General features: G+C 38.0%; 3 protein-coding genes across 5 annotated transcripts in view; 2 read left to right on the forward strand and 1 right to left on the reverse strand.

The window, feature by feature from the left end:
* Nucleotides 1-5,461: 5,461 nt before the first annotated feature.
* Nucleotides 5,462-6,357, reverse strand: LOC108038095 (Golgi-associated plant pathogenesis-related protein 1). Of its 3 annotated transcripts, none has more exons than XM_017114812.2 (4): nucleotides 6,257-6,357; nucleotides 6,061-6,189; nucleotides 5,697-6,007; nucleotides 5,462-5,639 (listed from the first exon to the last, which is right to left on the reverse strand). In XM_017114812.2, the coding sequence occupies exons 1-4, from the start codon at nucleotides 6,296-6,298 to the stop codon at nucleotides 5,552-5,554; spliced, it is 570 nt and encodes a 189-aa protein (XP_016970301.1). In that variant the 5' UTR covers nucleotides 6,299-6,357; the 3' UTR covers nucleotides 5,462-5,551. The 3 variants fall into 3 exon arrangements, with proteins under 3 accessions (XP_016970301.1, XP_016970300.1, XP_044313145.1); XM_017114811.2 differs by having other exon boundaries at nucleotides 5,462-5,645; XM_044457210.1 differs by lacking the exon at nucleotides 5,462-5,639 and having other exon boundaries at nucleotides 5,933-6,007; nucleotides 6,071-6,189.
* A 5,912-nt stretch (nucleotides 6,358-12,269) lies between these two features.
* LOC108043676 lies at nucleotides 12,270-13,447 on the forward strand. Its single transcript, XM_017122479.2, has one exon. It carries the CDS (start codon nucleotides 12,403-12,405, stop codon nucleotides 13,219-13,221), a length of 819 nt encoding a protein of 272 aa, XP_016977968.2. The 5' UTR covers nucleotides 12,270-12,402; the 3' UTR covers nucleotides 13,222-13,447.
* Nucleotides 13,448-19,548: 6,101 nt separating this feature from the next.
* Nucleotides 19,549-23,812, forward strand: part of LOC108043675 (hemicentin-2) — a 71,538-nt gene continuing 67,274 nt past the window's right edge. Inside the window, exon 1 of the mRNA XM_044457051.1 lies at nucleotides 19,549-20,006. The gene's annotated coding sequence lies outside the window, so the exon portion shown is untranslated. The remainder of the gene's footprint in view (nucleotides 20,007-23,812) is intronic.

Here is a 23,812-nt window from a genome sequence, read left to right on the forward strand (position 1 = left end):
AAAGGAAATTAGTGTTTTATCGATATTTGTTCTTCATCAGCCGTTCAACATATGGTTTTCAGTATAATTGAATTTTAAATTATAATAGGTAACTTAAATCATTTATCCTTTTAAGAACTTGCATAAACAAATATGGTTTATTTTATGTTTGCTTTGGAAAGTTGGTGAATTCAAGACAGAAAATGAACCCCAACTAGATTTTGCCCATGAATAGCTAGATTTTCTATTCGCCAGCACCGATGAGCAGTGCAAGGCAGTTTCTGGCCGGAGGATTGGGACTCGGACAGGAGAGGACTGTGTGACCCGCAGGAGGCACGGGATTGGCACGACGAGGGACTTTGGCACGGATGGCTCATCATAAATACAAAGCAGGCCGGCGCTTTGTCAGGCAGCCTTCGACACTTTTATTGGCCCGGTCTGTCGGGGCGAGCACTCCTCCTTTCTGCAGGAGAATCCCGACTTCCGGAAGAGGTGGCCGTCATCGATATGCCAGCAGCATCCTGCACTTGCCACTGCTCCATGCGGCTCCGCCTCCGAATCCCCGGACTTCTCTTGCTACTGGTCCTGCTCTTTGTGCCTGGCAAATGAAATTGAAAATTTTTATGATGCCAACACCAGGGGTAGCAAATAGAATGCTGAAAATTTAAGCAGCTGTATAAAGTTTGTTAAGATGAGATTGAGCAGCGCCGGTCGCCGGGTCGGACACCTCTCGACATTAATGGAGGAGTCAAAGCCAAAGTCTGTGTAATTTTTATGACCACCGATGGGCTACACGTGCTGCTCGAAAATGTTTATGGCTGCAGCTCGAATATTTTCTAGGGCAGAACTCTTGAGCTAAACGAGTTAGCATTTCGGGGCGGAGGGCGTTCGCAAAAGTAGCTGGCAAGTAACAAGCTTAACCGCAAAAGTTTTAAATAAACTTTTGTTGCTGTTGTTCCTGGCAAAAATATATTTGCAGAATGCGTCCGCGCAAGCGGCATAACTATAACTTCCGATTCCGTTGGCTGGCTTTGGATGGGAATGGGGTTGGGAATGGGGTGTGGATGGGCTGTGGGGGCAGTTGCCTTGTAATACAGTTAAATATAAATTCAAAAAATATACGAGTGTACGGGGGAGTTTGCCGAGAGCAACTTTGTTTGCCACTATTTTCCTTGTTGGTTTTTACTTTTTACTTTCTGCTTTTTCGCCTTACCCATCTTTTTCTGCTCTTCTCGCCAGGCTTTTCCTTCGCTTTCGTTACTTATGCAATTTGCATGAACGGCAAACACCCACGAACAACTAACAAGTCTGCCGGGCAACAACAGCAACATCGGCCGCAACAACAATGGGAGAAAGCAAGCAAACTTCCGCCTGATGAATAAGTGTCTGCCGCCCCCATACGACCACCCACCAGCCAGTGGGCGTGGCCATGTTTGCTACACCCGCACACCCATGTTTAGTTTGCTTAACTGTACGCAGCGCCCAGCAATAATAAAAACAGCTTCCTAATTGAGAAAATAAAAATCAACAACTGCGAAAATGCCCGAGCGGCGACAATGGGCAGGCCTCCGTCAAAATAAAACCTTATTTGGTAAGAGCCAGTTAAGGACATTCAACTGTTTAAAACTTGGTAAAACAGGACTGCCTCTGTTAATATTTTATGTTGTCAATACATTTCAAAGGTTATTTTTTACAAAACATGTACACGTTTTTTTGAAATACCGTAAGTTATGATTTACATCTCAGCCCTAAAAAGTACATGCTTATATGTATTTAAAAGTTTTACAAAAAGAACATAATTTTAAGGGAAAAAAAAAAATATGGTAGAATTGTTTATCAGCAGAACACTCATTATTTAAAGTTGAGAAAAGTTAACTTAAAATTTTCGTCAAAACCAATTTCTTAAAAAATAAATAAATAAATAAATAATAGCAGAAATCCACAACAAGTAAGTATATCCCAACAGAGGGTATTTTAATTTTGAACAGGATGTTTGTTTTAAAAGGAACAACACTTATTCGAGTCTACAAATATATATATTTTCTAGATTCCCTGTTTTAAAGTTCACACTCACAAATTTCCTCTTTCTTTGCAGGTAGAATACAAAACGGAATAATGTTGAAGGCTAAAAATTAACTTGAGAGGAGAAAGCTTTAATGCCCGCTTAATCCGCTGGCTTCCTTCTCGCCCAGCTCATTTAACCCATTGTACCAATGTGGGGAAACAGCAGCTCCAGAATGAAAAGAATCTGCAGCTGCACTTGCAACTGCAGCGCTGCGAAGCCGCATTCTGGCATAAATTTAACGCCGCACAAGTCGGACTTCCGGTCAGAGCGACCGCCATGTTGTTATGCATGCAGATGCAGTCTGCGCCTGTGTGTGCAAAAATGCAGTTTAACCGAAAGAATGAAACGGGAACTGGAGCTGGGAAACCAACCAGCTAACAACCATCAAGGACCAGTGGACCAGACCGGGTCCAAATGAAGTTATACCAACGCTGATAGCCAAACAAGGGGCGCGGACTCATATTAATTTCTGCTATCTGGGCGACGCTTTACATGCGTACTGCAAATGCTGCTGAGCGCGCAGCTATGGCAATAAATTTGATTTGTTTAGCAATTTGTTGCATATCGCATTGCGCATACGCCCCGTGCATCCATCTCGTCGTCCGTCGCTGTCGCTGTCGTCATCGCTCCAGCCTGCAGTTGCTTTAACGATGAATAACGCATTTGTCTGCGTTTTCCTTTTTGTTTTTAGCTCTGCCGCCGGCCCCCTATTTGTTTTTCGGTGTTTTCGTGTTTCAGCTACATGCGACATTTTGTGCACTCCCATTGACAATAATTTATATTGAAATGTGTCCCTGCAACTGCTGAAGTTTCTCTATCTGACTGAGGGTGGGATTGCATTAGTTGCGACTCGTTGCCGCATTTAATTTCTGGGCCATTAGTCATTGCGAAAAGTAAATCAACTTTTTGGCGGCAGTATTCTTTTAATAAAGGAAATATTTTAATTGTACGGCTCGTTGTTAAATAACGGAAATAAATTCGGAGAAATTCAGATTATTGTTTATCTGTAGCTCAGATCATGAGCCTAAATAAAAAAACTATAAATATTTTAAAATATTCAAGTTAAATGCTGGAATTGGATTTGCTTCAAATTATTAAAAACGCAAAATGAAATATATTTCAAAAGAATTGTAACTGCAAGGGCATGATAACAATTTTTCTTAATTTCTGTTAGGTTAACAAATTTTTGGTACCCAGGTAAATAAGACAAATTGTGATTAAGGTAATAATTTTTTTTAAAATTCTAAAAAGACCACCCAGAAAATATTCCAGGAACTCCACTAATAGAAACTGCAATTCTAATTTGTCAGGTAGGACTGCCACTTTTAGCACGCAATTCGCCAATTGGTGACACTTGCAACAAACTATCCCGCCTCTTTTAAATATCTTCCTGCACACTATCGATGAAAGTCTGTGGCATCTTCCCGTGCAACTTATAATTAATAACAATTTAGCATGCACTTAATTTTAATTATTACTCAATTAGGTCAGCGCCATTATATTTAAGCACCCGGCACAGTGCAGATAATTAAGCGAGGGCAAAATTAAACAATTTCCAGTCCCGCGGAATGAAGTCCTGCCAACCAGACGTAACGTCCCGCGTCTTGACTTCGTCTTTTCCGGAACGGCGCCGTCGCGTTTCCGTCCGGTTTGCGGACTTGGTCATTAGGGATGGTTTGTGTGAAAATTTGATTTCATAACATTTTCTCAGTGCGTTGCCAAAACTTTCGGCCTTTACGATGCACATAAATTTTACGATTCGAAATGAAGTGACGATGGAAAACATTTTATAAGTACATAAAATTGTGGAGCCTCGAAACATAGCTATAAGACATCTCGATACATTTATATATAAAACATGTCAGCAAATGCTAATTTATTTTATTTCGCTTTGGTGTTTAGAATGTTGTCCTCGAATTCCTTTTTTTCTTTTTAAATTTAACCAAGTAACTTAAATAAAATGTATTTTATTTAATTTAAATTTGGTTTTACTTTTTATGATCTCGATAATAAAAATTAAAAAAACTACTACACTTTTCACACTTTGAAACAATTTAATTAAATTAACTCATTATAATTTCAAAAAGGAAGTGTCGAGCTAATATTTACATTTTCAAACATGCATTTTGTTTAAAAATAGTTAAGTTTGTAGACTCTCTGATAGACCGTATGTATTTTATAAGTAAGCAGGATAGAGCAGCCATCCTACTTATCCCGGCGTCAAAGAAATATCTGGGGAGACTGCTTCCCTCGGCGCCTTGATCTATAATTCCATTAATTTTTGTTGAAGGTGTTCCAATTGAAACCGACCGGAGATGGAAGCAATTTGAATGTCATTAGGTGAGCCCACGCACGACACAGCCAGTTGGAAGGCGAGGCTAAGTGAGAGCCAAACAAAAAGGCATTCGACTCCATATCTGATTGAATAATAATGAGTGCTTAAGGATTTAATGCGCTCCCGGCAGCTGCTAGGCCCCAGACATCGACTTACACTTGGGAACAGACATGTAGGGAAACAAGACAAGAAATAAAGAAGTAGTCGAGTGCTCCGACTATGAAATACCCGTTACTAACAACCCCTTTGTTTTGCATATCAAAAACGGTTTTAGTGCTTAGTTTTATTACCCGAATTGGAAAATTGCTGTAATTTCGTCGATTTTGGCAAAACAAATAAAAAGGCGTTGTTGGTGTAGAATTTATAGGAGTTCTGTGTAATGGTTACAATTAGGAAAATATTTTATTTGTCATACCCTTACAAGTCTGTAGGCCAGTTATGGCGGGTACTTTGTACGGTCGGGTATATATATCCTTTTACTCCAATAGTGGCAGGTATAAGTAGCCATTCTTAAATGGCAGTCCCACGAACGCGTGAGCATATCTGAATCTTTCCCGCCACTTTGTTGACACCGGCATGGCCAATGGGGAATACAGTCGGCTTGATGCTGATTGCCAAAAAAAGATAAAATAAATAAGAAGAAAAAAGCTGGCACAAAGCATTGTGAACTCACACCTATGAAAAAATGGAATATCCTTATCGCACGAATTCAAATAAACCCAGAATTCTCACAGGCACACAAGAGTTGCTTTGCTTCAAAGCAGAATTCTGTCATTTACCAAAAATTGAAAAATTAAAAAACCCTTAAATATAATATTTTGTAAATAAATTGATGGTGATAGTTTAGATAATTAATTATCAATTATTTGATAAGTGTTTCAAAAAAACTTTGGCTTGCCAAAGTTTACTTACCTTCTTGTTTGTGTTTTGAACTTGCATGTCGACTAACAAAGACAAATATGAAGAAAACTTTTGACAAGTAAGCACTTTTCACTTGGATTTCTGGAATTTATGCGTGTTGCCATTTAAAGAATATTTCGACTCCTTTCATAAGCCAAAGTTTAATATTTAATACATATTAATTTTAAATTAAATAAAGATGAATATATTTGAAAAGGTGAACAACAAATTTTCAGTCGATGCAGGCACAAGAAAGAAAAATGGGACAGGCTCTAATTCGTAAAGTGCAAGAAGGCAAGCAAGATGAGAAGGGCGTTCACTTGAACCATACTGGAGTTGTCAAACATTGTAGTACCATCACTTCCACTGAAATTGAAGAAAATTAATGTTTTTAAATATAACACGTGATTTAAATACTCAATCGGCTTGGGAACATTTTCTTTGAATTGCCCAATAATGTTCACTGGCGGATAATATCTTGCTACCACGAAGTAGACACCTTTATCGTTTTTGACTTGGCCATAACCCATTTTTTGTGCACTTTTCCAAATCATGGCGGTAAAATGACCAATGCCAGAGCTATACTGTCCTTTATCAAAGTCGTAGTCCTTGATTTCATCGTACCAGTCTTGAACACATTTCAAAGGATCGTCAGACCGATAGCACAAGTTTTCACCATATTTTCGTCCATCACCTGAATGCGTCAATGATCCTTGTTCTCCTATAACCTGTTTAAACGTTTTAGAGGGTATCTGAAGTATGAAAATAAGTCGTAACATACTTTCGCATACTCTTCGCAGTCCTTGGTCAGAGTGTCATCCAAAGTCAAAGGGGGACAGCCGTGCTTTTTCCTCAACCGATTGTGCTCCTTTAGGCTGTCTTCTTCGGGGCTAGCTTCTACCACGACCAACTGCAATTAACGTCGTGGATAAATGCACAAATTCTGTATACCACAGAGTTGGAAACTTTCAGCTCACCCAACAAAGAGCTAAAACTATGGCGATGTTTACCACAGCCATGTTTTCTTTTTTTGTATAAATAAAATACTTTGACAAGATTTCCAAGTTTCACATTACTAAAAAATCTCAATCTTAGGTAACTTGATTTGAAAAGGTTTGCATTGACGTTCAATGATTAGACAGTATGAAATTGTCGTTTTAAAAAAAAGGTTTATAATCAAACGGTTAATTTATTTTATTTTATTTTATGGACACTTTAAAATTGACTCATTTGAAAATAAATTTTTTAAATCAATCGCTTAAGTGTAATGATTGTATTTTAAGGTTAAAAACAAAAGCTTAAAAACAGTTCAGTTTTTCGATTTAAAAAGTACCTTTCTCATCTATTAGCCGATAAACAACATTTTTGAATTTTTTAAGATGTTTTCCATACACGTTTAACGAATCAATAATGTACAAATCTTAAAGTCAATTTTGTTTTGAAGAATTATATTACTTTACATCTAACAGAGTAAAGAAAGAAATAAATTTTATTTGTATTAAATAAATAATGAAATAGTTTTACTTAAAACTTGTAAAACATGTATTATTATATCTTACAAATTGTTTATATCTTACAAGTTAAAGTGATTTTCTTTTGGGTACATTATTAACTTTTTAAGCATTTTGGTATGATTAAGCGTAAAAACAAATTGCTCTCAGTGCTGAGAAAAGTGTTAGTTATATTGATTCAATGTAGTTGCCCTAAATCTGATGCTTGTTTCGGCAATTTGTGTGTTGTGGTGACAGCTGGCCGGAGGTTTAATGCTTTTGGCATTAGAGCGCTGACTGACAGATGACTCCCAAAAAAACACGGAGAAAAATAAAGTACAACAACTAAGATTGCTCCTCATAAATAGTTCATAGTGGCATAGAATCTTACATATTCACTAAGAGAACCTTTTTGATAGATAGTATTTGCTTAGCTTTTGTATTAACTTAGTTTTTTTAATTAGTTCATTGCCTAGTCCGACGAGCATTACATTTTTATTTCTTACAATATGTTGTATACTAATGTTCCATAATATCCTTTGTCTTTTAAAACACATTGCTTATAGCATAAAACAATTGTAAATTAAAGACTTTTTTGTAACGCTTCTGATACAAAATAAAGTCATTTTGTTTAAATTTAAATTTAAGAAAAATGTATTTTGAAAATTATTTTCAATCCGTAGATAGCTATTTTGGTGTATGCCTGAAGAGAAAAGTTGATGATACTATTTCACAGCATAAAAAAGAGGCAGCTGGCTTATTGGCGGTGTAGTGCAGTGTGCAATTATTTCGAGCGAGCAACCGCCAGCAGGGCAAAGGATAATGCGATGAGTTTGGATCGTCAGCGGCAGTGGGCTAACTCTAATAGAGCCACGCCCCCAATACGCAAGCCCTGCGCCAGATATTAAAATTTCACTGTTGCTCCTGTTGCCCCATGGAGCTGTGGCAATAAAGGTTTGGCTTTGGCAGGCATGTGTGAGGGCACTTTGCCGAGGGATGAGCCCCGCCGACACGCATGTGGCTGATGCTTTGGGCCATCATTGTTGACAACAATATCAGTGGCTTTGAAAACAGCGGCAGCCACAGCAACAAAAAAAAGCAGCTGGGGCACGGACTAGTGGAACTTAGTTTGTCCTCCGCTGGGCTTTGTTCTCTGGGTTTTGGCTGTAAAATGTCAATTTGGGCCGTGACGATGATTTATTGTGTTCGTGTTTGATAGGCGCGCCTAAATATCCCATTCAGCGTACATATTTCCACTATCAATTCCGACGACACCATCATGATGATCATAATCTGGCTCGTCCACTGATTGTGGAAAACTAACCTCTTTACCTCTTTCTTTCTTTTCTTTTTGTATATTAATTTATTCAAATCGCTCACAGATTATTGCTTTAAAGAATAGAGAGCCCAATGCCTGTCGCAACTACTGTTTTTTTGCCTCCTATTCGAAGAACAAGTGAACATTAAAATTAAGCAAAATGAATAAAACTTCCTGAAGCAAGTAACTTCTGAAATTGTCTAAAATTTGCTCGTCTTTATTTCAATCTTAAAGTAAATTCAAAGAAGATTATTTGCTTATTTGATTAATATACATAATTATAGACAGCATAATTACTAGGTAATGGGGAAAAAAATATATAAAATATAACCTTTACACAAAGGGAACCCGAAATAAATGTAGTGAGTGTGGGGTATAACTCTTAAAAAAAGGTCCCAAATACTAGAAATGATACAATATCTATATGTCTAGTACTATATTTTATGTATATATGTGTTTTTTACAATCCAATCACAATTTAAGCACACTTCGCACGTACTGTGCTTAGCTGGGAATAAATGGAAAATACTCGCCAAAGAGTCAACGATTTGAATCGTTGCCAAGACCGGCATTAAAATGGAAATGGCATATTCCTGCCACATAATGGTTAACCGACATCAGAAGAGCAACACGCAAATATTCGCAATTTTGTGAAAAACTACCACTACGGCAAGGACACACACAAATTGGAAGAAAAAACTTGCATAATAAATGCAATTTATCCATCCGAAATGTCTCGTGCCGACAGCCGCAAGTTGTCCCATTCGCACTCGGCCGATAACTCAATAGCGTAACCTGGGGCATTGGCATAACTAAACTAATTTCTTTTAATTCAAACAGAGCAAACACAGGTCCCACTGGCTCCTCAAACAATACCGACCAAATGCCTGGGTGCGAAACTTTGATGGCGCCCCTGGCCAGGTGGTCAGACCCTCCTCGGGACTCCAGGCTCCGGGCCCCGGCTTCCCACTCGCCAATCCACTTTCTCCCCGGTGGCAGCCCTGACCGACATTCGATGAATTGACCAACGCAGCTTGTTATTTTTCGTGTGCAACAGCGCGTTTCATTCGCTCCTGGAGGTTATCTGGCCATCACACCCCATGGCTTCATCCTTTCCCATCAGTGATGCCAGCGTGTGCCTGCAATTGCTGGCAAAATAAAGCCAGTACCGTGTTTTTATATATTTATATATGTTTATATTTACATTCCGAAATAATTTCTTAAAATATTATATAGTTATTCAAAATTAAAATTATAATTATTAAACTATTAGCAAACCTAAAAACCACTAATTCAAATTTAATATTATCTTTGTGTTATGCAAATGTACAGTTACTCATCAAATTTAAACCGCCCTATCAAATATCCAATAGAATATTACACCTCTCATAAAATGTTCAAAATTAAATATATAAAAGTAAAATTTTTTCAATTGCCGAGTCGATGGCCACATTAGCTAGTTATTCTTTTCTTTATATTAGTTTTTAAAAATTTGATTTTTGTATAATAATTAATACTGATTAATTAAATAAATAAAATTACCATTAGTTTTTGAGACAGAAATCTCCGCATAGGAGTTGCAAATAATGTCTATATTCGCTTAACCCGGAATTATGTATATTCAAAAAGTAGAACGTTCTATTTATCTTCTTACTGGACTGTCATATATGCGATGCCAATGATTACTTCACTTATCTTATATTAATCAATATTTTAAACTAAACTTATCTGGAATGCCTCGTTTTGGCATCTCTACGAACTGGACGCTTCCCAACCCGAAAATAGTTCAACTTGCCTTTTTGTCTGGCCAAAACTTTTGCTCTGTTTTCGCCAAATTCCTCATTGGGGAAGTTGGACAGCCGACGTCTGCTTTTCACCTGCCAGGTTTCCGCTCCACTCGGGTTCGCAATCCCCTATTTGTTTGCGTATGGGAAATCGCCGCTGTTTGTGCATCTGTCTGTGTTGGGGAGTTGAATTAGTGGGTGCGCGTGAATTTTACGCTGACAATTGTGATTTTCGCATGGTTCAGTGTCGGGCAAAGGTTTTTAATTAGATTTTACTTCATTTTCCGCTGTCATTCAATGCAGTGGCAAGCGTTTGCTTTGTACCATTTCTATCCAACAAAGCGAATAGTCGAGTTCAATCATCTAATCGTTGGTTGATTTTCACTTGGCCGAAGTTCCCTGTGCTATTCTAGGCAATCTCTAAAGGTGTGATGGAAATATTTTAATTTGGCCCACATCCATTTCAAAGTACTAAATAAAAAAAATCTTCTAAAATATCCATTGCTCCAAGAGCAACATTATTAACTAGCAGCTTCGAATGCCTTTCTTCTGTATGCGCTTTAAATATTTTTTGTACTTACATTATTATTCTTTTCCCGTCTTCATCTAAGTAATTTAAAGTTCACATCAAGCTTGTTTGTTGATCGGATTAAGTTTTCTCATGAAAACGGATTGTGCGGAATATTCAAGTGCCTCTGCACTGTTACACTAAAAGATAGTTTGTATAATTTTGAGGGTAGGAAATCAACATACCAGATAGGCAATACCATTTTTTTTTATTAAAAAGTTTTTAGGTGTTTTTAAGAGAAATGTTTAAACTATTATAAGTCTAAAATTATAAGTAACTGATTTCATTTGTTTAATTACAAGATTCTAACAAACCAATCTTTTTAGGCATGTATTTTAGATTTTGGTTAAAATAAAAAAAGTTTTCTTGTGCACTTAAAAATATGTAAAATATGTACTAAATTACCGTCAAAAAGTAATAAAAAGTATATTTGTAAATAGATTCAAAATATAATAACTCATATTTTTCCTGTGTGAGTATTTTTGCTCAGCATGTGTTTGTTTTGCTAAGTTGAGGGTTAAGTGACGCTGCTGCCTGAAAGCGTTTGCTAATGTCGTTCTCTGTGAACCGCAGATTGCCTGCAATTTCTGTGGACTTGTCTCATCTGAGTAAAAAAATACACTATTCTGTGAGTAGATTCGCCAAGAGTATAAAAAGAATGAAGCAAATTTATAAGACCCATTAATCTAGTCTATGGAATAAGGTAATTTTCAAAACTAAAATATATTGAACAACTCTAAAAGCAGGGACCAAAAACCACAGTTTTTATACCCTTGCAGAGGGTATTATAATTTTGGTCAAAAGTGTGCAACGCAGTGAAGGAGGCATCTCCGACCCTATAAAGTATATATATTCTTGATCAGGATCACCTCCTGAGTTGATATAGCCATGTCCGTCTGTCCGTCTGTCTGTCCGTCTGTCCGTCTGTCTGTTTCTACGCAAACTAGTCCCTCAGTTTTAAAGATATCGAATTGAAACTTTGCACACACCCTTCTTTCCTTTGCACGCAGTATATATGTCGGAACGGGATCGGGATCGGCCGACTATATCCTATAGCTGCCATATAACTGATTGATCGGGAATGCCATAACTTTGGTGTTTGTAAAGTTAGAAATTTGGCATTTTCTATGGGTTTTATATTTGGCCAATCAATACGACCTACCAAATTTCATAAGGATCGGCCGACTATATCCTATAGCTGCCATATAACTGAACGATTCGAAATGCCATAACTTTGGTGTTTTTAAAGTTAGGAAGTTTGGATTTTTTATGAGTATTAAGAATGCATCATAGGAATAATTTTGGAAAATATAATTATAGAGTATTCTGCAAGGGTATATCAACTTCGGCTCCGCCCGAAGTTAGCTTTCCTTTCTTGTTTTTTTTTTAAATAAATATGTAAGTACATGCCCATGTTTAGTTTTAAAGCAACTTGAATATAACAACTGAATTTCTTTTACTTTGTTACCGTGTTCCTTTTGACGACGTCATGTTGTGCTATCCGCTTGAGTTAACCAACCTAAGACTGCGTTCATATATCCTCTTCCGTTCTTCATATCCTCTTTTTGAATTAGTAATTAGTGACGTAGTAAATTTTGTATTTCGTAGGGTGTTAAGCCATTTCTGCTTAAAACTATTATTAACTTGCGATAATGTAAAATTATACTTCCTATTTTGGTGTCATAGTAAATATTGTGTGCCCTGATGGAATAGCCATGACTTTTTAATGAACAAATGGTAGACGAACTTTGTACAAAACAGGCGGCAAACAGATAAAAAATTCAACGTTTCAGTAAGTTGTTTAGGCAACTTCTGTTTTATAGTCTAACAATTTTTCAAGACATAAGGTTGCATTGAAATATCTGTTAGAATACTTAAGAACTAGTTGTTGTTACACATAATTAGTTGTTTCGTTCCCTGTTAATCTGGTATTGGATGCTATCGTTAAATAATAGTGGTTTCAATGGATCAAGATTTCCCTAAGCCGTGCCAGGCACTGGGGATTCCTCACTTTCAAAGGAGGAAGACTGAAGAGCCAGCACAATCAACGGTCGTACTGCCTCCCCAGCGGGCTCCATCCACAAAGGTTTTCCGCTGTGAAAATCAGATAGACTCCTCACCCCAAGGATCTTTGGCCGACGAGGAAGTGGTGGAAAAATCTGACGAGGAAAGTGATCTGGAAATTAAAGAAATTTCTGAGGAGGTGAGTCGCTTGGGGCGGCGTGTAAGACGACTGAATCAGATGCTCGGCACCAATATACCAGAATGTCCAAGTATCGATCTCTGCGAGCAGGAACATATATTATTCAATATGCCCGACCAAATCCACCCCGAGATCCTCGAAATCGAGATCGCCAATAATAAACTGAGCACTCAACTGGCACAGTTGCAACCCCTTCAAAAATCCGCCAATGTGGCCACACAAATGGTGCGTGATGTCCAAGGCAGGGACAAAAAATTGGGTGACCAGTTGCAGAGAGACATTCAGGAGCTGGATTCTTTCAAACTCACATTTGAGAAACATCAAGGACTATGCCTCCAACGGTTTCTGTTCGTGCAAAGGGATAAAGCCAGTGGCACGGAAATCGCAGAATGTTCAGCCAATAGAGCAAGATTTATACAAAATCTTCTTAATAAACAGGTAGTTAAAGATGATTATGAACCTCGACGGAAAGAAGCCCTCAAAGTGATGCTGCATTTAAAGAGGGCCTCACTGAACTTACAGAAACATCTGACAAACGTGATAAGCCACAAAAAGACTGAACTCTTCCACAACTTGTAAAATTCAAGTAAATTTGATTTGTCTGAGCTGTAATTATATATAAAATATCTAAAGCACCATTTGTAAAGTGAAAAAAAAATGTAAATCTTTTTTAGTACTGTTTCTGGACTGGTTCGCACGACATTATCATATAGGTCCCATATGAACAGTTGGAAAAATAAAAGAAACAAGTTAAGACTTTGTGGTTTTTAAAAGTATAAATATAATTAAAATATATATAACTAAATATTTTCGTTTAGTTTTTTTAAAAACTGTTTTTTTATTTAAAAAGAAAAATATGTAGATATTTTTTAATGGTACACAACTGTCACTTATTTCATAATTGAATATGATTTACTTATGTACTTTATTGTACACGAATTAAAATTCTCTTCGAAGTCCGGGTCCGATCCGTGCAAGGGTTAAGAAGAAAACTCAGTTATATTGAAAGAGGAGGTGATCCATAAAAACTCGGATTAAGACTTTTTAGGGCTAACATTTTTCGTTGGAAGCTTTGTAAGCATTCGAGAACAAAGAAAAGTTCTTTGTGGAAGATTGGACTTAGCATCAGCCGAAATTTGAAGAGGTCAGCTGTTTTGGACTGGTGGAAATAAGGTTGAAGTCTTTGGGTCATTGGTAATTTGTAATATCCGTTGGTTCCAGCAGGATTTGGATTACATTTGTTAATGTAAAATGTTTACAATAAGTTTATAATTAGATCGTTCAAGCGGTTAGGGTCGAATTGTTTACATTTGGTGCCTTTGGTGTTAGGTTATTGAACCGACTGTGAATGTTTTGGGCTAAGTGTGCGCTTGCTTGACATAAGATGGGATCTGAATATGTTACTTTATATGTGCATATAAAATTTCAGAGTCTGACAAAATCAAGATAGTTTTTATTGTAAAATAATGTTTTTATTCCAAAATCGGCTTTATGGTTTTTGTGTTTTTTTGATTTAAGAAATAACTAAACAAAACATACCTAAAAATTTGTTCATTGGAAAAAAGACGCTTTGTAAAAAAGAGGTTTTGATGTGTAAAGTTTTATGTTTTATTCAAACCACATTTTCTTTAAAAAAAGTCCGCGAACAACTTGATATTCAAGTTGTGTAAGCTTTAAATTGATAAACATTCTGAAACATCCCGCGCCTACCGTTATGAGCTCTTATGTCTTAAATCACCGGTCAACTGCCTGAAGATTTAAATTCAAATTCCAAATCTGAATTCCTTCTTGAAGCGCAACGGAACCTAGTTCAATGGAGGCCCACAATAAACCCACAAATCCCTCTTTAAATTGTTCAATTTGTCAGGAACCACAGGTCCGCCCCCCACATGCGAGTTCCCTTGATTATGTTGGCCATCGGACGAGTGGCATCCACGTGGCGGCAGCTGCCACAAATGGGGGAACTCTAATGTCCTTTTTTCTAAAAAGGGCATACCTTCTATTCTACAAGGCTTCTGGCCATTGCAGCTTTAAAGAAATTTAAGAAAAATGCATTGTTAATTAAAACATTACATTTTTACATAAGAAGCATATTCATGATTTGGTTGACTGTGAGCTTTACAAGTAATGTTGGGTATAATAGCATTTAATACATTTTTAAAATATTTGGCCCAAGGTAAAATAAATTTCTGATTATTCTTAATTCTATCCGACATACTTATACATTTAGTTACTTAATAATTATGTTAGTAGATTGTAAGTAGAGTATTCCAATTTCATTGTGCTTGGCCGAGGGAAGGTCGCATTTCTTTTGTCGCTTTCGGTTTCGTTGTTTGTATTTTTGGGTCCGACAACGAAATGTATTTAGCATAAAAATTTACGATAATGAGAGCCAGAGAGGTAGAGACACTACACGAGCTTGGCCACCAAAAAACAGACAAGCAGACAGCGCATCAAATTTCGCATAGGCAAATAGACAACGAACTGAGGTTTACCCCCTGGGAGGAGGATGCTTCGGTGGATGGGGAAAGGTGAAGTTATCCGCCAGCATTTGTGGCCAGCCTCTAACACGATGTGGTGCCACAGGTTCTCTACATTGGAGTGTCATTGCTCGGCTAATGCGCAAAGTTAAATTAATATTTACCACGAGACAGTTGTTTCGCCTTGATTTCTTTGGTGGCATTTCAAAAATTGACGAATTTTAGTGCGGTCTAACCAGCATCAAAGTCAACTGTGCTGCTTTTTGACTGAATTTCCATGCCGACATTTTCGTTCTCACTTGTTTTCCGTCAGATTAGCAAAGTTTTGTGCAGTCATTTATTTAAACTTTTTGGAAATATGAGACGAATGCCGAGTGAGATACGGCAAGTTAGATACCGCGATAATCGCATTTGGAATGCTGGCTGAACGGGACATAAAACAGACTTTCCACGAAAATATGTATGAAATGCTGCAAGTGCATCACCGATACTTGGCTGCTTTGTGCTCGAAATAAATTTTTCTTTTGCTGGAATTATGCTGCATACTTCGGTGCGAGTGGTGGTGCGAAAAATGAAAATATATGCAAAGGTATCCCGAGCACTCTAGCTTGCCATTTACATTCTGCATTGGCATTGCCATTTTATTTCTTTCAGTCGCATTGAAATCCATGAATGGAATGTGTGTGTCAACTAATGCGTGGATACCTGAGAGGTGTGCTTGGGTGCAGGAGCGCTTGGTGGTCTTTATCAGGGGGGGTCTGAAAATATCTACTTAAACTACTACTACTTAGAAATGTTTGTCCTTTTAACTAAGTAACATCTATAATCTATATTTATATAAAGATTAGCACAATTCTTAAAAAAAGCCCAGGGTCATCCGCATATTGTTAATTTTTTTCAACAAGACTTTAGTAGACTTTTCATTAAATATATTTTGAAATTCATTAAAAATATGCATTAATGTCATGCATCTGACGATACTTTGCTAACCAAGTTCAATATAAATATGATTTTAGCAGATGTCTGCTTATTGGATTAACAATAACTTCTTAACTTTATGATGGACTTTAAAACTATTCGGAGATATTAACAAAGTAAATAATTATTCCGCCGAAATTTGCTTTTAACATACAAAATATGGGTGTTCTGAATTTTTAAGTCTGTGGGGTGATTTAAGAGTTCACCACAATCTGCGTGCCACATTCTTTTCAACGATTACAATGTATCTCTTCACCCTGCGAATGACGGATATAAAAATAGTGAAGAGGGACTTAACCCCCAAAAACCCAGCTGCCCACGCCACTGCGTGTGTGAGAGAAACACGCTGCAGTTGGCTTACGCGACTGGCTCTTCCTCCTTTTCTTTGTGTCCATAAATTATTCATTCCGTTTGAGATGTTTGATGTGCCTCCAAATAGCATGATGTCCTCACACAAGCACACTCGCACATTGCCAATCGTTTTGTTGCAATTTTTTGCACTCCTTTTCTGTCTCGGGTGCATCTTTCCTTTTCCCACAGCTTTTACCCACATTTCATTGAATTCATTCATTTTTTAGTTGCCTTTGCCGCACATCCTGGCTTGTTATTGTTGGTGTTTGCCACAGCTTTGCATAAATAAGATAAACACGAGGATGAGCTCGTGGGTAGCAGGGATCCCCAACCCCTCTGTTCCAGGATCTAGGATCCAGGATCTCGGGGAGAAGCATCCACCATCGTCTCGAGTCGGTGCTGTGATTTATTTTGCACTCAATGTTTGCCAAAGTAAAATTGATTGAAGCGTTTGTTGGCGCTTCAATTGATTTTCACTACAGTACGTATACGTATGGTGGAACCCCCTCCCGATTTTCATTTGCCTTCAACCCCGATCTGCTTTTTTCACCTTATTCTCTGCTCATGGCCAGCGAAGCATTTCAAGTGGCCGGGTACTTGAGTCCCGGCTTGTTTACAGTGGTTAAATTAACTTTGGTCAATTTGGTTTTTGTCGAGTGCTCGGACATTGCATTGAGATAAGTTGCTGACGGACTTTACATCCTCCGACCCTTTTCGTAACAATGGGCGTAGGCAGAACTACTCTCAGCCTGTTGAGTTATTACAATGTTGCTATTTGTAGACCTTTTTAGAAGCCAGTTTCTGAATCGACCATATACTTTAGAAAACATCTCCTATCACTAATTGTAATCGATGATGACATATATGAGGGATTCTTTTTGAAATATACATTTTCCTTTATGGTCTCTAAGTAATTTATCATTTTTATTATTAATAATTATTTAGCCTTTTTAAGACAATTTAACACAATTTTCGTTGACTGAAGTAAAAGTAAAGAGGTGAAAAATTTGTGTACGGTTTATTAATAACGTAAAACTGTTTGGTCTAATAAATAAATAACAAGAAAGGAAAGCTAACTTCGGGCGGAGCCGAAGTTGATATACCCTTGCAGAATACTCTGTAAATTATATTCTCCAAAATTATTCATATGATGCATTCTTAATACTCATAAAAAATCCGAACTTCCTAACTTTAACAACAACAAAGTTATGGCATTTCCAATCGTTCAGTTATATGGCAGCTATAGGATATAGTCGGCCGATCCTTATGAAATTTGGTGGGTCGGATTGATTGGCCAAATATAAAACCCATAGAAAATCCCAACTTTCTAACTTTACAAACACCAAAGTTATGGCATTTCCGATCAATCAGTTATATGGCAGCTATAGGATATAGTCGGCCGATCCTTATGAAATTTGGTAGGTTGGATTGATTGGCCAAATATAAAACCCATAGAAAATCCCAACTTCCTAACTTTACAAACACGAAAGTTATGGCATTTCCGATCAATCAGTTATATGGCAGCTATAGGATATAGTCGGCCGATCCCGGCCGTTCCGACTTATATACTGCGTGCAAAGGAAAGAAGGGTGTGTGCAAAGTTTCAATCCGATAGCTTTAAAACTGAGAGACTAGTTTGCGTAGAAACAGACAGACGGACAGACGGACAGACGGACAGACGGACATGGCTATATCAACTCAGGAGGTGATCCTGATCAAGAATATATATACTTTATAGGGTCAGAGATGTCTCCTTCACTGCGTTGCACACTTTTGACCAAAATTATAATACCCTCTGCAAGGGTATAAAAATATGCCATTATTATTAATAAACATTTTCGGCAAAAAGTTTCTTATTTAAATGTTTAGTTTTGAAAATATAAAACAATTCCAGTGAATTCTGGTTTAAATAGCTTACCTCTAGTAGATATGATCAAAATTGAACCTCGCTAGCAATCTAAGAAAAGGACCAAAATTATTTACATTTTGCCAGGTTTGTCAACAGTTTCTCCCCTCATTTCCTTAACAATGCCTAAAATTTTTTTGATTTTTGGTAGGGATTCCCCAGCCCTTTGTTATTGTCGGCCTTCGTTTGTTAAATAGTCGGATAAACGATTTGCCCTCAAAAACGTCAGTGGCAAATATCGCAACAATTCATCAAACGTCGTGCTGTGATTTTATTAACTGACGCTGATGGTGATTGAGGCACATCTGGGCCATCAACACCTGCAGCCGGCAGTCGATCATCAGGCACCCACTCCTCACTCCTTCCCCATCTCCTTCTCCTTACCACTTACCGCTCACCACTTACCACACAGGCCATCCCACCCTCCAATTCCCCCAGCAATCACCACCAACTGCAGTCGCATAAATCTTGCCCTGTCAAGTGCAAACAGAAGGGGGGAGGAACCATCAAAGATGGAGCTAACAAATTACTGACAGGACAGCAAAACAAAAAACGCAGAGGAAGACAGTGGATAAATAAAAAAGGAGATATAATAATGGCAATAACAATTATGCAGAATATACCAAATATGCGAAATATAAAAATAAACACGCAACGCAAATGTATGCCACTCATTTTTATGAATGGGCATTTATCATAATTAAAAATTCTGCCAACACCGGCAAAGGTTCCTCTTCCTCCGCCGCCGCCGCCACCGCCACCGCCATTACCCACTTTCGGATGCCGACGTTTCTGACCTAAGACACGCCACACACATACTATATACAGTCTGAAATCGGGGAGTATCGTCGGGGAGTGCGTCAGAGCAAAGCCGACAACAACGAGGACAGCTTTTTTGGGTCTTCACCGCCGCGCGGAACAGCTGTTGCTGTTTGTTTTTGGGACGTATCCACGGGATAAAGTAAGGCACTGGAAGAGCCAGTGGCTCCGCGTTGGTGAATCCTCCCGTGCGCATGTCCGCCGGCAGTCGCACCCAAACGGCTCTCTTCGAAGAGAGGGCCAGTCTCTTAGAGTCCGATTTTCCGAGCCAGTCAGCTCGGCTCGGCTTTTCCCGCGAGTTGACCGAGCTTTTGCGGGGTCGTCGTGACTGCTGGCATCACCCATCGCCACTTCGAATGCCGTTCTCGTGGGCTTCAGTTGTGTTTATCGCTCAGTGATTAACGTTACTGCCGCCACTGTGACCGAAACAGAAACTGTGACTGTGATTGTGACACTGACTCTCACTTCAGCAGTGACTCTCGTGCGTCGGTTGTGCGGCTCGGTGGCGTATGCTCGATTTGTGCGGCACCCAGGCGTATGCTTGATTTAATACGCGCTCTAGCCAACGTACTCGCAGTGCATCCTCAAGGATATCAACAGAAATAACAACAAAACCATCATTGAATTGTGCGGCTCCACCTGAAGTTAATCCACAGATATTCTTGCACACACCCACGCTGGTGTGTAGTGCGGTGGCTTTGTGTGGTAGTGAGGTTGTGGCAGTGTGTGTGTAATGCGTATGTAATCCAAGCAAATCTGTCACGTGTTTTGGATATCTTTTTCTGAGGCCGCCAACGAAGCCCGGGAATTTATTGAAAAATCGCACAAAGGTGAGCCAATATCCCCGCAGCATATGGCTTAAAGCATGAAACGGCAAAAAATGACCCTATCACGTTGGAAATTAAAATAGTTAAGCAGCTTACAGGCCACGAGCGCATAACTATGCCGATGCTCCACCAATAAATGTAGCCCTCCCTGAATGTTGATAATTGAATATGAATTGGTTATTTGGGTGGGACAGGTCAGGGAATCGAAATGGGCTTATGTCCTTAAAGGGCAGGTAATTTAATACGTTGTTTTATGAACGGAATACATTTTTGGGTATAGTTCTGTCGAAATTTATTGAGGCGGTGATTATCAAGTTATTAATATGTAAAGGAATTTCTTTGGGCAGGGAGTTAAACTAGTGAAAATTCCTGAATTCCTGAATGCCAATTTAATGTTTGAGTAAAGCCACAACTAAAATAGAATTGGTCATGTTTTATTGAATATTTATTTTGTAAAGCTAATCCAAGAAATGAACAATTTCTTGAATTGGCTAGCTTTTTGTTTAGATAAATACAAGAAAAATGATACATTTTTGCAAATCATATTTTAAATACATCTGCAATTTAAAAGCATAATAGTTTAACCTTTTTCGTGAATTTTTGATATTTATTTACATTTTGTAATCTTTATAAGTATTCTCCTGAATCAATAAAAATTAACACTTCAAATTTAATGGATCACATTCAGATTAAATTTCTCAAATATATGTGGAAGTATTAGGCTCAAAGATACTCTCTGCCATAAATTAAATGGCTAATGGTCACCCCAAAGGTTTTGGGATTCCCTTCGCATTAGCAACATTTAACCTTTATGCCCTGCAAGTTGGCCAAATTAAATGACAGAATTTGATTAGTCCCATACACGCAAGCAGCTTTGGGGTGCCTTTTTTTTCAGCAGAGTGTATAATAAATGAGGGGTTCTCTGGGCTGGAGTATCATCCCCACCTGGAAAAGTTTGGCAACTCCCTCACTCAATTGTTTATTTAACAGCAATGAAAAAATCATTACGCATTTCATATCAAAACTTCAAAAGGTGAAATTCCCATGAAAAATTATATAAATAAGTTGAAAAGTTTTTAATGCATATCAAAATAAAAAAAACATGAGAAGCTCGGCAGAAATGTGACTAAAACAAATGTTGATTTAAAATGCAAAACGAAATGACAGCAAAAAGAACAAAGAGAGCGGACCAGCTGTCCTGTACGCAATTTGTCCACGTATTATAATTTTTCCTCACTTTTTGTTGGTTACTTTTACACCGTTGTTTGCCCTTGTCCTTGCCCTACTCCCAGCCAAGTTAATGTCATTTGCATTCGCCCATATACCCACTTTCACATGCCGTACATATATTTTTCAACTTTTTCGCTGGCCATATTTTCTGGCTTGCCACTTGCCGCTGGCCCGAGCTGCTCTCGCTTCAAGTTCATTGTGCATTAATAATTTAGTTGTCGTTTCGCCTCCAATGCGAATTCGAGTCGACACCCAGGAAAACTTGTTGGTCGCCTGCCCTTTGCCTCGGCGCTTTTCCTTTTTTGCCCGCTTGTAATTTGATTTTGTTTCCCTGTTTTCGGTTGTACTCTGCTGGTCAGCAGCCTCGATGGGAATTGCTGCTGCCTCTATCAGTTCGGCATCATTTGCATGACTGCCTTTTAAACTTGTTTCATTCGTTCTCTGACTGCGGGCCTCGACAATAGGTCGTCTGATTAAATAAACTTGCTCATCTGTTATTGAAGGTTCTTTACGCGAGGCAAAATAGGTATTAAAAGGTGACTGGAAAATAAAAAAGTTAGTTGCGTTTAACGTTAAATAAATTGTGTGCAAATAATAATATGGTCACTTAAAAAGGTTTTAGATAAATCAGCAGAGATTAACTCACATCTGTATTATAAATCAAATCTAATCATCATTCTTTTAATTTGACAAAAATATGGTTGATCTCAGCTGAGTTAGTAGGAACTACTTAGTTTTCCTGAATCGGTAGACCAAGCATCAAACATTTTGGTTGTTCAATCATTTTTATACCCGTTACTCGTAGAGTAAAAGGGTATATTGTATTCGTGCAAAAGTATGTAACAGGTAGAAGGAAGCGTTTCCGACCCTATAAAGTATATATATTCTTGTTCAGGATCACTAGCCGAGTCGATCTAGCCATGTCCGTCTGTCCGTCTGTCTGTCCGTCTGTCTGTCCGTCCGTATGAACGCTGAGATCTCGGAAGCTATAAAAGCTAGAAGATTGGCATTTTGCAAGCAGATTCTAGGAGTTCCTACGCAGCGCAAGTATGTTTCAAAAAGGTGCCACGCCCCCTTTAACGCCCACAATCGCTTATATACGATTTTAAAAATTTAAATATTTCGGAAAAGTAAAAATGCAGTTTTATTGTGTTTATCAATACCTATTGAAATGTAGAAGAAATTTTTCAAATCGGACCATTAGTTAAAAAGTTATGCGTGATCAAAATTTCTATCTCCATCTCCCTCGCACTCCCTTTACCTGAGTAACGGGTATCTGATAGTCGGGGCACCCGACTATAGCGTTCTCTCTTGTTTAGATTACAATTTACTGAAACCTTAGTAGCCTGGATATAGTTTTTATATAAAAATTATACGAATTTTGTTTAGTTTTATTGGCACAAGTTTGCAGCACAAAGGAGGAGACTTCTTCGACCTTATAAAGTATATGTATTAGTGATCAGATTCACAAGGAGCATCGATCTAGTCATGTCCATCTGATCGATCGACCATATGTCTTGTTTTATGCAAACTAGTTTTAAAGCTATTTGGACTTTCCAAAAAGGTTTCTTTTTATTGCAGGTAGTCGGAACTGGCAAGATCGGTCAACTATATTATATACATCAATTAGGAACAATTGGGAAAAAAAGGGAAAGAAAATTATAACTTTGTTGTTTCTTAATGATGGAATCGTTTCTAATGATTTCAAAAATCGAAAATACAGAATATTTGTTGCACTTAAAGGGTATATAAACTTTGGCCTGCCGAAAGTTACTACCTTCCTCTTTCCTTTACTTCCTCTTTTTTATTTATTTTGAGAGCATTGAAATATATTATTTTACCATTCCTGTTTATCATATTTTGTTTAAAATGTTGCACATTCTGCAAAATATATTTAAGATTTCAAGTCGCAGCAATGTGGCAAAAATTAAATCTTTTTTGTTAGACCCCAAATAACAACAGTTTATCACCGAGATTTCATCACTCTTAATTTCCTTTCGAATTTTTTCCTCGTGATTCCATAAGTTGGAAATATGACAAAACTGAAATCCATTAGGGCTCCGTGAACTTTTTCAGTTACGACACTTCATTTGCACTCCACTTCAAGCGGAAAAGGGAACCCGACAAGACCGGCAAAATTTGTTCTTATGAAAAATGATATTAAATCGCATTTTTCATTATTATTTTTCCGGTAAAATCGCGTTCTTCATCTTGTCAGACAGTTGTCTCAGCCAGCCCAGCGAGAACCCAGTTCAAAGCCCAAACCCACAACCTCAAGGCTCGTTTGCCGGCGTCCCATTTTCAGTCGCGCGTTGCGTTTTGTCCTTTTCTGGGATTTGGACTGGAACTGCAAGAGGCGGGGCACAAAGAAAATGCTCACGGAGGAGTCGGGGAAATTCTTGTGGAGGGAGATAGAGCAAGTTGAAAATTCAGAATAATGAGGAAACTAACGAGCCAAGACTTTCTCATTGTTTACTGGCGCAAAAATTGCGCGATTATTAATTTTCTATGCTATTTTGTAGCTTTTTTTACTGCCCCCTTTCTCGCCACACCCTCTTCTGTTTTTCCTGCCACTGGCA

Source organism: Drosophila rhopaloa, unplaced genomic scaffold (assembly GCF_018152115.1).
Source record: "Drosophila rhopaloa isolate 14029-0021.01 unplaced genomic scaffold, ASM1815211v1 contig_155, whole genome shotgun sequence".
Taxonomy (NCBI): domain Eukaryota; kingdom Metazoa; phylum Arthropoda; class Insecta; order Diptera; family Drosophilidae; genus Drosophila; species Drosophila rhopaloa.